General features: G+C 41.8%; 1 protein-coding gene across 1 annotated transcript in view; it reads right to left on the reverse strand.

Moving 5' to 3' along the window:
* Positions 1-18,565, reverse strand: part of CAMK4 (calcium/calmodulin dependent protein kinase IV) — a 144,527-nt gene that overhangs the window by 48,394 nt on the left and 77,568 nt on the right. Inside the window, exon 5 of the mRNA XM_005142063.3 lies at positions 11,096-11,168. Within this exon, the coding sequence (XP_005142120.1) occupies positions 11,096-11,168 (73 nt within the window). The remainder of the gene's footprint in view (positions 1-11,095; positions 11,169-18,565) is intronic.

Below are 18,565 nucleotides of genomic sequence, written 5' to 3' on the forward strand. Positions count from 1 at the left end.
CACTGATTTATTACTGGTAGCAGCAGTAATTTGTGTTATACCTTGATTGCTGGACTGATTTTACCTCAATCCGTGGGAGTTGTATTCCTCCGGCTCTCCTCCCCATCCCTCCGGGAGTGGGAAGGTGGGGGGGGAGGGAAACAAAGGAGTGTGTGGACTTTAAACCACGACAGTTTTTTGGCGCCCAACGTGGGGCACAGACCCATAAAATAACAACAAATTTTACAGGATTTATAGTCATTTGTCACAATGCTGTTTTATTGGCTCTCACAGTTTTTTCTCTTGATCTCACGGTTTCAGGATTTTACCAATTACTTGTCATATATATTAGCTGTGTTAGTGTTTATCAAGTATGGGGCTTGGGCTAAGGTTCTTGTCTCATTGTACTTTATGTTAATGACTTGTAATACAATAGAAGCATTGATGATGAAACTGATCTGGTTTATGCTCCTGGTATGGTCACCAACTTTATATTTTGGGAGGTATATAATAGAAGTGCTTAGCAATTTCACATCTTTTTTCTCCTTCTTGGGTGGTCAACCTGTGAAGGAGACAATCTTCTATCCTCCCAGTGTTCTCTCAAGATGGTCTACAACATCATTTGAGGGTTTTGAAGTTTTTGAATGGCCTTTTAATACTGTTGAGACTTGTATGCTTATTGTGATGGGGATCACCATAGTAGCACGCATACAGAGCGTGTTTTGCCCACAGTTATTTCATCTGATTTCAAGAGTTAAGCAGAGTCAGGTCTGGTCCTGTATTGGGGTCAAACGACGAAATAGGAGGACCAGGAGATCTTCCCAGAGGCTGGACAGTCATGAGTGGCAGGGTGTGTGGGATAGTATGGGCAAGCATCTAGGTCAGTGGGCCCCTCCAGTACTTTGGAATTTTACTTCCGAACAAGTGAAGAATCCGGAAGAATTAGTAAAACACCTAAATGAGGTGTGTTGTCGTCCTGGCCATACCAGAGATGGACAAATCACGGCAACGTGCTGGGGCTTGGCCTATGCTTATAGGGCCTTGTTCGACATTATCCAACACCTTCAAAAGGAAAAAAATGTCCCTGGATCTGAGAGCAACACAGGTGTCAGCGCAGCTGTTCCAACTCCAAGTACAGCAGCTACACCATCCCCAGCGGCAAGTACAGTTGCTACCCAAACTTCAGCTGTGACAGTGAAGCTACCCCAGTAATGAGTACAGCGGCTATTCAACCCTCGACTGTGACAGACAGTGCAGCTACCCCAGCAACAAGTACAGTTGCTACTCAAACTACAGTGATAATCACTGCAGCTGAACTAGAGGACCAATTCGTACCAATATCGGTTGCTCCTGTACACAAGAGAAAAACCAGAAAGGAGGCAAGAAGGAAGAGGCAGGATGAAGAAACTATGCATCCACTACCTGGTCTAGTATCTGATATGGGGTCATCATCACATGACGAAGAAGAAGAGGTGACTTCTTGATCTCAGAACTCAACTGAGCTGTGGAATATGCGAAAAGATTTCACCCGTCAATCAGGGGAGCACATCATCACCTGGCTGCTCCGATGTTGGGATAATGGGGCCGATGGTCACGAACTAGCAGGTACAGAAGCCAAGCAGCTGCGATCACTTGCTAGAGAAGGGGGTATTGACAAAGCAATTGCAAGAGAGAAAAAGTCCCTCAGTCTTTGGAGGTGGCTTTTGGCAACTGTGAAAGAGAGGTTCCCATACAAGGATGATGTTATGAGTCGTTCGGCCAAGTGGACTACTATAGACAAAGGTATCCAGTCCCTGAGGGAATCAGCTATCGTAGAGATGAGCTACCACACCAAGCCGAATAATGGGAATGTACCCATAGACCCAGATGAAGTCGAATGCACACGACCCATGTGGCAAAAACTTACACGAAACGCACCGTCGTCATATGCCCATCCATTGGCAACGGTAACCTGGAATGACATAGCACCACTAACAGTGGATGAAATGGTTCATAAACTCTGAGAATTCAAAGACAATCTTACCCCTTCCATCATCTCAGCTGTGGAAAAACTGTCTCATGATCTCAAACAGGATCTCATACAGTTGAGGGACGATCTGTCTGATTTATCCAGCTCCTCACGTGTGCCAACACGCGTTTCAGCTATTAACAAAAGGAGTCCTATTGCTCGAGAGAGAAAATATATAAGATACACACCATGGGCCACCCTATGGTTTTACCTGCGGGATCATGGAGAAGACATGACAAAGTGGGATGGAAAACCTACTTCAGCCTTGGAGGAACATGTGAGTGAATTGAAGAGAGGAGCAAGGGCCAAGACTGATCGCCCCATGAGAGCTGCAGCTTCAGTCTCTGGTGAACAGGTTCCCAGATGGAGTGGAAGAGCTGATTTTACACCAGCTCCTGTGATAAAGAAGAATAATCCCTTTCAACACGACTTAGGTGTCCAAGATTGTGACGACGATGACTATTAGAGGGGCCCTGCCTCCAGCCAGGTGGAGGTAGGGGACAATTGTATTTACTGGACTGTGTGGATCAAATGGCCTGGCACATCAGCCCCACAGAAGTATAAGGCTCTAGCTGATACCGGTGCACAGTGTACCCTGATGCCATCGAACTGTCAAGGGGTGGAACCCATCTATATTTCTGGAGTGACAGAAGGGTCCCAAGAGTTGACTGTACTAGAGGCTGAAATTAGCCTGACTGGGAAGAAATGGCAGAAGCACCCATTGTGGCTGGTCCAGAGGCTCCATGCATCCTCGGCATGGACTACCTCAGGAGAGGGTACTTCAAAGACCCAAAAGGATACCGGTGGGCTTTTGGTATTGCTGCTTTGGAGACTGAGGAAATTGAGCAGCTGTCCACCTTGCCTGGTCTCTCAGAGGATCCTTCTGTTGTGGGGTTGCTGAAAGTCGAAGAACAACAAGTGCCAATTGCGACCACAACAGTGCACCGGCGTCAATATCGCACCAATCGAGACTCCTTGATTCCCATCCATAATCTGATCCGTAGACTGGAGAGGCAGGGAGTGATCAGCAGGACCTGCTCACCTTTTAATAGCCCCATATGGCCAGTGCGAAAGTCTAACGGAGAGTGGAGACTAACAGTAGACTATCGTGGCCTGAATGAAGTCACACCACCATTGAGTGCTGCCGTGCCAGACATGTTAGAGCAGCAGTATGAATTAGAGTCAAAGGCAGCCAAGTGGTATGCCACAATTGATATTGCCAATGCATTTTTCTCAATTCCTTTGTCAGCAGAGTGCAGGCCACAGCTCGCTTTTACTTGGAGGGGTGTCCAGTTCACTTGGAACCGACTGCCCCAGGGGTGGAAACACAGCCCCACCATCTACCACGGACTGATCCAGACTGCACTGGAACAGGAGCAAACTCCAGAACACTTACAATACATCGATGACATTATTGTGTGGGGTGATACAGCAGAAGAAGTTTTTGAGAAAGGGAGGGAAATAATCCAAATCCTGCTGAAAGCCGGTTTTGCCATAAAATGGAGTAAAGTCAAGGGACCTGCACGGGAAATTCAATTTTTGGGAATAAAATTGTGAGATGGATGTAGACATATCCCTACAGAAGTAATCAATAAGATAACAGCAATGTCTCCACCAACTGACAAGAAAGAAACACAAGCTTTCTTGGGTGCTGTGGGGTTCTGGAGAATGCACATTCCAAATTACAGTTCAATCGTAAGCCCTCTCTATCATGTGACCCAGAGAAAGAATGATTTCAAGTGGGGTCCTGAGCAACAACAAGCCTTCGAGCAAATTAAACGCGAGATAGTTCAGGCAGTGGCCCTTGGACCAGTCCGGACCGGTCCAGATGTGACAAATGTACTGTACACTGGAGCTGGGGAGAATGGTCCTACCTGGAGCCTCTGGCAGAAAACTCCAGGGGAGACTCAAGGTCGACCCCTTGGTCTTTGGAGTCGGGGATACAAAGGCTCGGAGGCCAGCTATACCCCAACAGAGAAAGAGATATTGGCAGCTTATGAAGGGGTTTGAGCTGCTTCGGAGGTGATTGGCACTGAAGCACAGCTCCTTTTGGCACCCTGCTTGCCAGTGCTGGGCTGGATGTTCAAAGGCAGGGTCTCCTCTACACATCATGCAACTGATGCTACTTGGAGTAAATGGGCTGCACTAATTACACAACGAGCTCGGATAGGAAATCCCAGTTGTCCAGGCATTCTGGAAGTCATCATGGACTGGCCAGAGGGCAAAGATTTTGGAATGTCACCAGAGGAGGAGGTGATGCGTGCCGAAGAGGCACCACCATATAATAAATTGTCAGAAAGTGAAAAGCAGTATGCCTTGTTCACTGATGGGTCCTGCCGTATTGTGGGAAAGCATCGGAGATGGAAGGCAGCTGTATGGAGTCCTCAGCGACAAGTTGCTGAAACTGCTGAAGGAGAGGGTGAATCGAGTCAGTTTGTCGAGGTGAAAGCCATCCAGCTGGCCTTAGACATTGCTGAACGAGAAAAGTGGCCAGTACTCTATCTTTATACTGACTCATGGATGGTGGCAAATGCCCTGTGGGGGTGGTTGCAGCAATGGAAGCAGAGCAACTGGCAACGCAGAGGTAAACCCATCTGGGCTGCTGCATTATGGCAAGATATCGCTGCCCGGGTGCAGAACCTGGTGGTGAGGGTACGCCATGTAGATGCCCACATACCTAAGAGTCGGGCCACTGAGGAACACCACAATAACCAACAAGTGGATAAAGCTGCTAAGATTGAAGTAGCTCAGATGGACTTAGATTGGCAACATAAAGGCGAATTATTTTTGGCCCGGTGGGCCCATGACACTTCAGGCCATCAGGGCAGAGACGCAACGTACAAATGGGCTCGTGATCGAGGGGTGCACTTAACAATGGACACTATCGCCCAGGTTATTCATGAGTGTGATACATGTGCTGCAATTAAACAAGCTAAACAGTTAAAACCTCTTTGGTATGGAGGACGATGGCTGAAGTATAAATATGGGGAGGCCTGGCAAATGGACTATATCACACTCCCACCAACCCGCCAAGGCAAGCGCTATGTGCTTACCATGGTGGAAACAACCACAGGATGGCTGGAAACATATGCTGTGCCCCACGCCACTGCCCGGAACACTATCCTGGGCCTTGAGAACCAGATTTTGTGGCGACATGGCACCCCAGAGGGAATTGAGTCAGACAGTGGGACTCATTTTCGGAACAACCTTATAGGCACTTGGGCCAAAGAGCATGGCATTGAGTGGGTATATCACATCCCTTACCATGCACCAGCCTCTGGGAAAATTGAACGGTACAATGGGCTGTTAAAAACTACACTGAGAGCAATGGGTGGGGGAACTTTCAAGCATTGGGATGGATACACATTTACCAAAGGCCACCTGGTTGGTCAACACCAGAGGATCTGCTAACATGGCTGGCACAGCCCAGTCAGAACTTTTACATATTGTAGAATGGGACAAGGTTCCTGTAGTGCACATGAGAAATTTGCTAGGGAAGACAGTCTGGGTTACTCCTGTTTCAGGCCAAGGCAAACCCATTCGTGGGATTGCTTTTGCTCAAGGACCCAGATATACTTGGTGGGTAATGCAGGAAGATGGGGAAATCCAATGTATACCTCAAGGGGATTTGATTTTAGGGGAAAACAGCCAATGAACTTAATTATATGTTGTTGCTTGCTGTGTAATATTTTTATAGTCCATCAACTAGATGTCTTCAGGTCACCAGCGACTGGCCCTGACTTCCCTCTAACCATTGTCCCAACAGAGAATGAACTTTGATAGAACCAGATGAGTTCTGCAGTAAAGGAATGATCAACATCAGCAGGCAAAAGTCCAGCACTGCACACAGACCCTCCTGCTACAAAATACTATTACAAACCTAACATCATGGACCAAATGGACTCAATAGCATTACAGGGATTGGTCCATGTATTAAGAAATGATTTCTTTCTATTTGTCTGGGTGTATGCAGACGTATATATATATATATATATATGTGATGGTATACTGAAAATGTGGGATCTGAGCATGACGTGAATGGTATAGAATAAGGGGTGGATAATGTCATGGGTTCAGCAGTAGCTCATGCTCTGCCAGGGAGGAGGGAGAGATAGGGCGCCTGGTCTGGGCTAGTGGGAGAGGTATTCCATACCACAGCACGTCCTGCTCGGGGAGGGGACTGAAAGCTGGCCAGGAGGGGAGGGATTAGCTCTCTTTTCCGGGCTGGGCTCATGTCGGCGGGTGGAATCGTATTCTCTCTCCCTGTTTATTTCCTCTAACACTGATTTATTACTGGTAGCAGCAGTAATTTGTGTTATACCTTAATTGCTGGACTGATTTTACCTCAGTCCGTGGGAGTTGTATTCCTCTGGCTCTCCTCCCCATCCCTCTGGGAGTGGGAAGGTGGGGGGGAGGGAAACAAAGGAGTGTGTGGACTTTAAACCACGACAATTATATAGAAAGAAAATGAAGCCTTTTCTTAATTTTTGTCTAATGTCTGCTTTTCTTTGAATGCCAAAACCTCCAAATATTTTAATCAATTCTCTTGGATCTCAGCCAGTCCAATTACCTCATTTGCTCTAAGCTCTAACTGTTAGGCACACCAATGCCTCAAGGTCTGTAAAATACACTTGCAAGATGCACATTTGCAGTAGGTCCTTACCCACAATCATACTGCTCATTATCAGACTGATAAAGGTTCACTGAAATGAATAGAAACCTTTAATCTAAATTTTCTCTCTCAAACCTGCAACTGACTAAGCTCCCTCAGTCTTTGTCATCACAGCTGAGAGTTCAGCATGCCGTGAATTAAAGCTGACAAGAAACTGAATAGAAGTGCAGGCATACAATGAAGCTTGAGGTGGTAGAAAATTGAAATAGAAAATGGAAATGAAAACACAGGGGTTCCCACGTATGCCTTAAGGAATATTTTCCTATCAGGACAAGATGATGGCCAGTCATAAGAAAGCAACCTATTATAAAATATTATGGGAAATAAACTTAGAGACTGCTAAGTGAGTTCAAAACTCTGTGTAGATGATATCTAGTAACTACTATAATTACAAAAAGTAAACTGTTAAAAATAATTTCAAATTTAAATATAATGAAAAAAGTAATTTAACTCTCAAGCAGAAACCTATCACTGACACTAATGCAGAGTAGGCAGGAAGGAACACAGTTTGTTTTTAGTGACAAGTATAAGATTTTGAAGATACACATTAAAAGAAATTTAAAATTTAGTGTAATTTTCTTAAGTTGGGCCAACTAAAAAGTAGATGTCTCTTACAGAAAAAGTGTGTGTCTTTTATGGCCAGTATTTCAAGGTTTATTTGAATTTCATATCATCAATAGCTTACTGAAAGTCAGGCAGTGAAGACTGGCCTTGGGACATTCATGTGTGGAAATCCATTAATTACACAAAATAGGAAAACTGCTGCAAAAATAAGCACGTAAGAAACCAATACTGTATACAACTGAGAGGAAGGACAACAATGTGTTAAGAGAGGTTGCAAATGCAGTCTCTCTCGGGAATGAAATTTACCCTGTTATATATTGGGTAGCAACAGAAGCTCCATACCTGTTCTGAATAGCACAGCAAAAGAGCTGAAGAGATGAACATTGGCTTGCCCTAGTTTTGTTTAAGCCTTTCATTTTATGAATGAAGCTATCTCCCAGCTTGAAGAACAATAGAAGAATAATGGAAAAGGCAAAGGTGTAGAAGAGATTAAAAAAGGTAATTTGTTCCCACTAAGGGCAAATACATCCATGCACTGGGAACACAGATGTAATGAGCAGAAAGAAAAATGATGGAGAAGGGCAAAATGAATGCAGAAGTCTTCGGAACAATACTGGTTTTGTTATTTTCTTTGTTCTTGGGAGGACAAATGTCTGATATATTTATGCTGGTTTGTGGCCTGAAAGTTTAATATTAATTTCTTGCGTGTTATTCTAACCACTTGCTTAATTCTTGGCAAGCCTTTTTACAGCTAAGCTTACAGTACTCAGACATTACAGAAAACAGATAGATCAAGATAGAAGCTTTATAGGAGTGGCCTTATTGTGTGTGCTTTTTTGTTTGTGGGGTTTTCTTATGTGTTTTTTTGTCATTGTTGGTTTGGTTTTCGTTGGTGGGGTTTTTCTTGTTGTTTTGTTTTGTTTTGTTTTTCAGAACTTTGAAAGATTTTTTTTTAATAGTCCATTTGTTTAAACAATTTCAGACTGAGTTAAGAAAAATGCTTTGGTGCTTCTAAAGTCCCACTTTACACTTTTGATTAAATCCTTTAGAAGCATCTTGAAAAAACCCTTTGCTAAATGAAGACAAGCCTCTGTATGTCAGTGATCCACTGGGAGGACAGATCCACTACTACATTAGTAGCCCTTAACAAGGGGTTTATAAAATAAGTAGGTAGACTAGTTCAAGAGAGTTCAGTAAAAAGAGGCTGAATACTTCTTTTGCTAAGAGAAATTCATAAAACTTGCAGTAGGCAGAAGTTCTGTCTGATGCCAGAAGGGTATTCATTGGCATGGTCTATTAAGGGGATTGTACAATTATTTGGTTTTAAGAATCATCAATATATATATTTTCTTTCATTTTGGAAAGATTACTCTGCTGCAGAAGTATTTTCCAGTTTCTAACAGTAACTCCTGTTATGCTCACAAATGCCATTCTGCCAAGTTTACAGCTTCAATCCATCACAGTATTTTAGCTGAGCTGCAAGGATCCCAAGTTGGGAGCTGCCACCTCCACAGCCACTCCAGCTTTTGCTTTGATGTTCGGTATCAGCTATGAGAGCAAAAGTTAGTACAGTCCATTTAGCTAGGGATCTGGTAGGAGGATCTATAAAAATCCAAATTATTGCATGCTCATATAAATCACAGAATCATAGAATGATTTGGGTTGGAAAGGACCTTAAGATCCTCTAATTTCACCCCCCCTGCCATGGGCAAGGGTGCTTTGCCCTAGATGATGTCACCCAAGGTTCTGTCCAACCTGGCCTTGAATGTCAGCTTTTTAGCTTTCATATATCTCTGTTCATTTATTTCAACAAAGCTATTACAATTCATAGAGGATGAAGATCTTCATCTGGTTCCTGGATTTTAAAATAAAGAACTGAAACACCTTCTGAAACATCTTACAGCAAAACTTCATAATAATTTTATGCAAAAGAATCATAAATAATGTAGAGCCATCTTAACTGGGGCACTTTGATTCAAAGAAAAAATTGCTCATAAAATAGTAATCTGATCCAGTTCTATGAAGTTGATACAAATGCGTTATGCTATACACTAAACTTGAATACATAATTTAGATTACTTGGGATGAGAGCGACTCAGTAAGATCATTTAGAAAGTCTGGAACTGAACATGGTGGTCTTGCAGTAGGTCTGGTTACTCCTGTGAACACCAATTCTTACACTGTATTTAGTGTGAAAAAGCTTGCAAATGATACCAAACCATGATTTATAGGTTTTTTTCACAATGGGGCATTCCATTACCATACCAGGTAAATACGCCTGAGTCGGTTTGTTTCTTCTGAATAACTGCATTACTATTGTAACTGCATTTTCTTTTTCCCACTTTTAGGTATCTTCGACAGAGGTCAGAGGTCAACAGTCCTTTCCTGAATACAGTTCTTCTGATAATGTATCTCTGTGGATTATCCATACAGATCCTGCCTTACCACTCTCACCCTTTGGAAGAGCTCTTCAGGCTGACCTCTCTTTTTTTCCACATGATCAACAGTTGTTTTTTGTTTGAAAATATGATAGTCTAGAAATAGAGTCAGTCAATCACATTGCATCTGCACTATTTGTACACCTCTAAGTATGTATGTCTGCTCCAAGATCTTTGCCATCTTTCTGCTACCAGTCCGCTTCACCCAAAATATCTGCTGCAGACAACCATACAGTGCTACTGGATAAAAACAAAAATGCATGTCCTGCTGATTCTGAAGACAGACTGCCAGGCAAAGCAGAAGGCAAAATCTTTAGCATCTCTCCCTCCTTAGGTCTTACTAATGTCTTAGTTTCACAAAGTAAAATTGTCTCTATGTTACTGTTTTGTTTGAAATGCTCCAAGCGTCCCAACTAGACAGTTCTTTCTTATCCAACATGTCTGCTGTCTTCTGCTCTGGACATGATCAGTGCCAGCATAAGGACTAGACATTTGACAAGTTTCTTAAGTACCTTCCTAGTATCTGATTAGTGGTTTGGGGAACATCTGGTGGGAAATTGGATGGAAGAGCTACAAGCGACTGAGAAGTACACGTAATAGACAGAAATACTGTATGTAGCTACTAGAAGACTTTATCTTCTTGTCTCAAAAATTTTTATACCTTTCTCTAAGTGATAGAATGTGAAATCGTTGTACAAAATTCAATGGTGTGAAAACCACATGAAATATAGAGGAAGAAGGTATATTGGGAACTACACAAGCTACTGGCACTAAACTTTGATCTCTCAGTATCTACTGTCATTCTGTGTATGTATCTGCAATTTAAAAAGCAGTGAGAATTGATTTTTGATAAGACATGTAGCATACTCTGTCCACTTTCACAGTAGTCCGCCCTTCCTTGCAATAGGCCTTGTTTGTATAAATGCTCCTGCAGTGGCAAAACCTGTGATGCATCACCTTCAAGGAACAACTGCAAATGTAGCATACTATTTTCTTGTCAGTATTCTGCAGGAGCCTGACTCAGCTTCTTGTAACTCTTTACACAAAAAAAAACCAACCAAAAAAAAAAAACAGTTTGGCCATCTATGCTCCACTTCAGTTGAAAGGAAAACTAGCGCACTCTTGTTCCATATGACTTACTGTGATATACTCCACAAAAAATAACCTAGAGACTACACAACTGACAACAATTTCAAATCACTTTTGTGGCTAAAGAAATCAGTGCTGAACTCCACAGCTTTTTAGTTTGGGCAGAGCATGCACTCCACTTTAACAGATGACTTAAATGCATTGCTAATTCCTATCCAGATTCACTTTTTGCCCTTCAAAGTGCCAAAGAACTCTGCTTCTTTCCCACATGAGTATGTATTGAGCCATTGCCAATGAAAAACTAGGAAAATAGCTGCTGAGCATATGATGCTAAATAATACTCACAGCAACTGCCTCCAGGATTTGTTTAACAGCGTCAGCAGCATCTCGTTCACTGTAGTAACCCTTTTCCACAATCCTACAACAAAAAAGTGACAGGCAAAATTGCATTCAGAGTTATTAATTACAGTAAATAAACCATACTGGCAAAAGCTTTTAAAAAATGAGCTAGAAAACAATCAAATTTAAACATGACCAGGACCCTGGAGTGCCCCCTAAAGAATGGGAAACAACTCTTTTGTAATTCAGGTTACCTCTGATTTCCAGTTAGATGAATAACTGGAGATAAAGTAGCAACTAGGTAAGAAGCCCAAGCTTATAAGCACATTCAGTTGAAAGATTTTGGAGTTTTCAGAGAATCTGAATTACTCTCAGATAAAAGTAGGTATCCTTTCGGAACTGCTTCTTCACTCTCATACTGAACTCCCTTTCCCTTCCTTCCTTCCTTCCTTCCTTCCTTCCTTCCTTCCTTCCTTCCTTCCTTCCTTCCTTCCTTCCTTCCTTCCTTCCTTCCTTCCTTCCTTCCTTCCTTCCTTCCTTCCTTCCTTCCTTCCTTCCTTCCTTCCTTCCTTCCTTCCTTCCTTCCTTCCTTCCTTCCCTCCTTCCTTCCCTCCTTCCCTCCTTCCCTCCTTCCCTCCTTCCTTCCCTCCTTCCCTCCCTCCTTCCTTCCTTCCTTCCTTATTCATTAATTCATTCATTCATTTATATATTTATTTGACAAAAGAACTGTGCTAGGCACACACAAATCTGAATTATTCAAGAGAAACAGATGATGTAAAACTTTACTAGTTTCAAATTATCCCTCAAGTATAATGGGCTGAAAGAGTTTCTTTTTCTTCCACATCAGTAGAAATTTGAAAGTCTGTAGTTAAAGAAACATAGTTTCATTCAAACTAAATCTATTTTTTTTTATTTCTTCTTAAGTAAATGCTATGTTTAGTTTGCATAGATGACACATAATAACTTGATTTTGTAAATGTGCTGACCAGGTGTGGCTTCAGCAGTATTTATGACTTCTGAAGATCCTGCAAATCTGGTTTTCTTTCCCTCTTCATGTTTACATCTGTTCAATCTTGTAAAAACAAACAAAACATCAACCTTCATATTCAGTGTTATCTTCTGGAACCTTACCATGATAAAAACATTAAGAAAGAAAATACATTTCTGTGTCAAGGTATTGTTCTGAAGTGGTGTATTTGAACATGTTGTATGCTGTTCTGCATAGAAATGGCAACAAGGGATAGAATGCAGACTTCTGGGTTGGCCTCAAAGCTACAGGTGCGCTACTGTAACTCTTTTACAAGGGCAAGGTCTGGGGCCTGACTCAGAATTTGCATTGCATGATCTCCTAGAACTGCCATTACAGAATGAAACATTATATAAATGCAGAGTTCAGTTAAACAGACCCAGCAGAAGATACAGATTTGGACAATGACATGTAAGAAGTTAATAAAAGAAGAAACGATAATTAGTACTAATACTCCATTTAAGCCCCCCATCCGTCTTTTTACTGCTGTATTTGACTACACACAGTATTTGTGAACTGCAATAATTCTCCTTCAGAGAGTTACTTAAAGGTGAGATCTTTTTGAATTTTTACCATGTTAATTTTTCGAAGACTAAGAAAACAGACAGCTGTTGTCTAGAAACAACTTTGGGTGACTATGAGACATTTTATAATATTTACTTGCTTTCTGTAAGCACACAAGCAATTGTTGAGAAAACAGTGACCTAAAATCCCCATGAAGCAAGAGAGCAAGAAGCCTATAACATCTGAAGTCAAAAGTCACTGGAAAAGCTTCAGGGTCCAGAATCAGATTCTGCTTGTGGCTAGCAGGGTATACTCCTCTTATTTTTCAGTATCATAGAATCACAGAATCATAGAATAGCTGGGGTTGGAAAGGACCTTAAAATCATGATCATCTGTTTCCACCCCTATACCATGGGCAGGGACACCTTGCACTAAGCCATGTCACCCAAGGCTCCATCCAACCTGGCCTTGATCACTGCCAGGGATGGAGCATTTACCACTTTTTAGGCAACCCACCTCAGTGCCTCACAACCCTCACAGTAAAGAATGTCTTCCTTATATCTAACCTGAACTTCCCCTGTTTAAAGTTTAAACCCATTGCCACTTGTCCTATCACTACAGTTCCTAGTGAAGAGTCCCTTCCCAACATCCTTGTAGGCCCCCTTCAGATACTGCAAAGTCCCCCTTCAGATAATGGATATACAGGTATCTTTTAGTTACTTCACTTCTCTGAAATAATAGACTTATATTGAGGTATCTTAAAAGCAACTCCTTACAGTTTTGAAAAAACTGTCAGGAAAAGTATCGACTAATGTATATATGAAAACCTTTACTACATACTCATTAGAAAATTAAGTGCAGTAAGAATCAATGAATAGATAATAATCCACCAGAAACATATGCAACAAGCAGGGCACTGTGAAAAATAGTCTATACAGGGATATACCTAACCAGCTGCAATTATTTAATGCTCGTTGTATTTGCAGGTAACTAAATCTATTCATGTGCCATTAGTAACAGCAAGAAATCCCTCCCAAGCAAGAGTTCTTCCATTTCACAGTGACTTCTTGGCTGCATTTAGTATTATTTCTGGAAGTTTCATTTCCTTCTGGCAGCACTTCATCTACCATTCCATATGCATTTCTTTATATCCTTTGCATTTTTGTACCTCCAGCCCTTCCCCTGCTTTGATCATCTGTTTAAACTATCAGGGAGAGCTTTACCTGACCTTAACACCACAAGTGTTAAAAAAAAAGTGAACTTTATTCATTGAGACATTATGTTAGGCTTTTAGCCTGAAGTTTAGGAAAGAGGTTACAAAAAAACCCCATAATTACACAATAAAATGCTACATTATACTTGAAAGTAAGATTCCTCCTTAGCTATTTCAGTCTGAATTATCTTCCTCTGCTAGACTTCATGGCAAGATGTGAGCCCCAGTGACCCTCTTGCTTGGGTGTTTGTCCACCAAATATCTTGGTTTGGCTTTGTCCTCCTTTTTAATTCAAACAAAGTACTTAGTGTCAGCTAGTAGGTTCCTAAGCATCCCTAAGCATTTCTGAGAATACCAACTTTGTTCCCATCCTGCTACCCTGCTGGTAGTTTGGGTGCTGTCTTGCTCATCCATCTATAGCACAAGAGGCATGTTAAAACACTTTCCTTGTTTTACAGGATTGCATGTATTGACATTCACATAACCATTCAGTTAAGCTTACAGTCCTAAGGAGGACACAGGAGATGAGATAGTAACAAAATTTAAAATTTTGTCACAATGAAGTAAAACCAAAAAGTCTGCTGTGCTAGTTTGACAATTCTTTTTTTCTTTTTTTTTTTTTCTCTCTTGACCACATGTAGACCAGTCCACCCTGACTTAGACAACTATATGTTGATAAGGGTAGTATATTGCTCTCATTATTATTATTAAACACATAACAGAAATAGCACACAGATACAGAAGATGAAGCCATTGTGAATTTATACTTTACAGTAAATAAATGTAATGAAGTGTGGGCCTGTATTTCAGGACAGGAATAAAAACCTATTGTATAATTATTGTGCAAGCACATGACTCATCCACTGATATTACAAGTGAATAACATGCACTGGCAAGCCAATTACAGCTTATGTAACATAGATCTAACCTTCTAGCTGTTCAGCACTCGAGAATCCCAACTTATTAAGAATAGAAATTAAATTCTTTAATAATAATCTAGTAAGTAGAAAACCTAATCTTCTGTAGCAGCAATAAATTAAAAAAAAAGACATACTTCTTGCTAAAGATGAAAATTTATTACAAAGGGCACTCTGTTTTAAAACTAGAACCTGGCTATTAGGCAGTGAGGAAGAGTACTGAAACAACATTATCCTGTCTTTTAGGTTCTGTAATAATGCTGGGGGATCATTTGCATATCTATTTTTTGCATCCTCCCTGTGACAGTTTATGTAATACAAAAGGTAGGTGTGCTAGTTTGCTTTATTAAAACAACACTCCTACCTGAGACCAGTGAAGTTTCTTTACAATGATTTTTTGAATTTCAGCCTACAGTTTAACAATGACTCATTGTCCTTTTCTTCCATAATGGGAAGGAAACATGCAAAAATGTCTTACTTTGTTATTACTGAAGCAAAACCACCTATTTACACCTACTTTACAAAATTATCTCTAAAAAAGACATAGATGAAGAAAGATTAAACTTTCCTTGAGAGAACAGGACAGGGACAGCACAAAAAGGAGCTAATTAAATACTCTCTTTGATATGCAAATGAATGAGCCAGACAGACCAAAAAAGTGCAGGACAGGAAAGCCATGAGGCAAACAGCAGGGAATCCAGAAGAAAGGATACCAAAATGCTTGAAATCAAAGCTTGGAAAAACACTGAATTTGGTGTCACAGATATTCAGGAAGTTCAAGACAGTACTTCAAATCAAAGATGAGTAGTAATGAGTGGTGTCCCTCAGGGATCAGTGTTGGGGCCGGTCTTGTTTAACATCTTTGTCAGTGACATGGACAGTGGGATTGAGTGTGCCCTCAGCGAGTTTGCCAATGACACTAAGCTGTGTGGTTCGGTTGATATGCTGGAGGGAAGGAATGCCATCCAGAGGGACCTTGACACACTTGTGAGCTGGGCCTACGCCAGCCTCATGAAGTTTAACCATGACAAGTGCAAGGTCCTACATCTGGGTCGGAGCAATCCCAGGCACAGCTACAGGTTGGGCAGAGAAGAGATTCAGAGCAGCCCTATGGAGAAGGACTTGGGAGTGTTGGTTGATGACAAAATGAACGTGAGCCGGCTTCAGTGTGTGCTTGCAGCCCAGAAAGCCAACTGTATCCTGGGCTGCATCAAAAGGAGCGTGACCAGCAGGTCTAAGGGTCTAAGGAGGTGATCCTTCCCCTCTGCTCTGCTCTTGTGAGACATTACCTGGAGTATTGTGTGCAGTTCTGGTGTCCTCAACATAAAAAAGACATGGAACTGTTGGAACAAGTCCGGGGAGGGCCACGAGGATGATCAGGAGCCTGGAGCACCTCCCATATGAAGACAAGCTGAGAAAGTTGGGGCTGTTCAGCCTGGAGAAGAGAAGGCTGCGTGGAGACCTCATAGCAGCCTTCCAGTATCTGAAGGGGGCCTACAGGGATGCTGGGGAGGGACCATTCATTAGGGACTGTAGTGACAGTACAAGGGGTAATGGGTTAAAACTTAAACAGAAGAGGTTTAGACTGGATATAAAGAAGAAATTCTTTAGTGTTAGGGTGGTGAGGTACTGGAATGGGTTGCCCAGGGAGGTTGTGAATGCTCCATCCCTGGTGGTGTTCAAGGCCAGGTTGGACAGAGCCTTGCATGGCATGCTTTATTGTGAGGTGTCCCTACCCATGGCAGGGGGGTTGGAACTAGATGATCTTTAGGTCCTTTCCAACCCTGACTATTCTATGATTCTATGATTCTATGACATTCTAAAGCAAGCAAAAATGAAATGCTGATGAAATGAAAAATTCATGCTCTAATCCCATTTGTGTAAAATCAGTTTTTCATGCTTATGTGTACACTTTTATTGAAATATGTTGATTCAGTTCTTTACACTTGTACATGGCAAAACAAACATCTGAGAATGTATTGATATAATCTTGTCTTTCCAACCACATGTGAACATATTTGAGACAAATCCACCTCTTTCTATAAAGGGAAGCAGAGATGTATTTCCCAAAGGCAGCTCCTCACTTCTCCTCACTACCAGGGTAAAGGGGAATAGCTTTAAACTGATAGAGGGTAGATTTAAATTAGATATTAGGAAAAAAGTCTTCACTATTAAAGTGGTGAGATGTTGGAACAGGTTGCCCAGAGAAGCTGTAGATGCCCCATCCCTGGCCGTTTTCAAGGCCAGGTTAAATGGGGCTTTGAGCAACCTAATCTAGTCAAAGAGGCCCGTTGCAGGGGGTTGGAACTAGATGATCTTTAAGACCCCTTCCAATCCAAACCATTCTGTGATTCTGTGACACTGTTGGAGATGGAGTTGGTGCCAAGAAGCACCCCTGTCTGCCTGCCAAGCCAGTCACCCAGCAGAACCCACCCAACTGCACCCCTGACCCAGAGCCCACAGTTGCTCTACCACAGCAATGATAACCCTCTCTGCTGCCACTCAAACTCAGAGGTGGAAAAGCCTTCTGCTGTCAGATAATAGAGCTATGAAAAAACACAGTACTGAGCAAAGCCACCTTTATTGTCACCCTGGCCCGCAAACCTGTGGAAATAGTATGATATATTTCTTGTGGTGATCCATGCTGTCTAATACACAGTTGGTAGTTGAAATTTGGTTGCTTCCACGTGATTGTCAAACTCATGTATGCATTCAAGTATTTAAAAATTTGCAGTAAAGTTTGCCAACTTCCACTCAGCCTTCTAGCATTTCTCTTCCCTCTGACTACTGCAAATTTTCTGGCATATAAATCCTTTAGTTTTGCAGACTGTTTTCAGTGTAACCTCTCTCTACCATGGAAGTGCAGTGCCTGCTATGTTGCTTATATTTCCATTATATATATATGCATTACAGTCTGCCTCAAGAGATGCATGAATTATTACTAGCATTCACCATACTTCTGTAGCCTGCAGGATAATTTAAGAAAATCATGCACTGGATTTTGCTTCTTCTGGGACATTCTTGTTAAGACTCGGTATTATGCTTTAATTCACCACTCTTTTATGAAGACAATGAAGCAGCGTAAAGGGAGGGAGGGACATAGTGGCCACACTTGCTCTACAGAGACTGTATTACTGGTAGGAAAAAAATAAAGGAAGAGCACAGTCCTGCTAAACTAAGCACATTTAATCTGAAAATCAATGAGTAAAGTGGGGAATCCTAACATGTCATTTTAGAATCAATTTTCAGAGCACTATTACAATTATATTGATATACAATTTTACAGTTGACTGGAATACATGTATCTAGGGATTAATGGCAAGCATGTTTGATAACAAGTGGAAACAATCAATCTCCTACAAAAACAAACACGTAAACATTTCATCACAGAAGGAAAGGAGGCTTTGGGTTTGATTTTTCAATGAGTAACAAAGCAGAGGGTCAGATTTTTTCAATCCAGCAAGAGAAACAGTGCTTGCACAGCTGCAATGATAAAAAAGGAATCAGAGACACCCAGGAGCCTGTTTAACAAGCAGAGGACCCATTCAGTGCCAGAGGATGCTAGGCTGGGATAGTCACTGATGCACACACTTCTTCATGCAAGACTGGCAATACCTTAAAATCTTGGTCAGCATTGGCTGCTGCTCTGGCAGTGAGATTTCTCAAATAAAACTGGGAAGGGGTTATATGTACTTCCCTGAGCAGCACAATCTTCAGAGCCTCTCCAAGCCTTGCACTGTAACCACTCCTGAAACTTGTATATGGAAAGCACCAGGGATGGAAGAAGCAACAGAAGCAGAACCAAATGTACAAGA

This window comes from Melopsittacus undulatus, chromosome Z, assembly GCF_012275295.1.
Source record: "Melopsittacus undulatus isolate bMelUnd1 chromosome Z, bMelUnd1.mat.Z, whole genome shotgun sequence".
Taxonomy (NCBI): domain Eukaryota; kingdom Metazoa; phylum Chordata; class Aves; order Psittaciformes; family Psittaculidae; genus Melopsittacus; species Melopsittacus undulatus.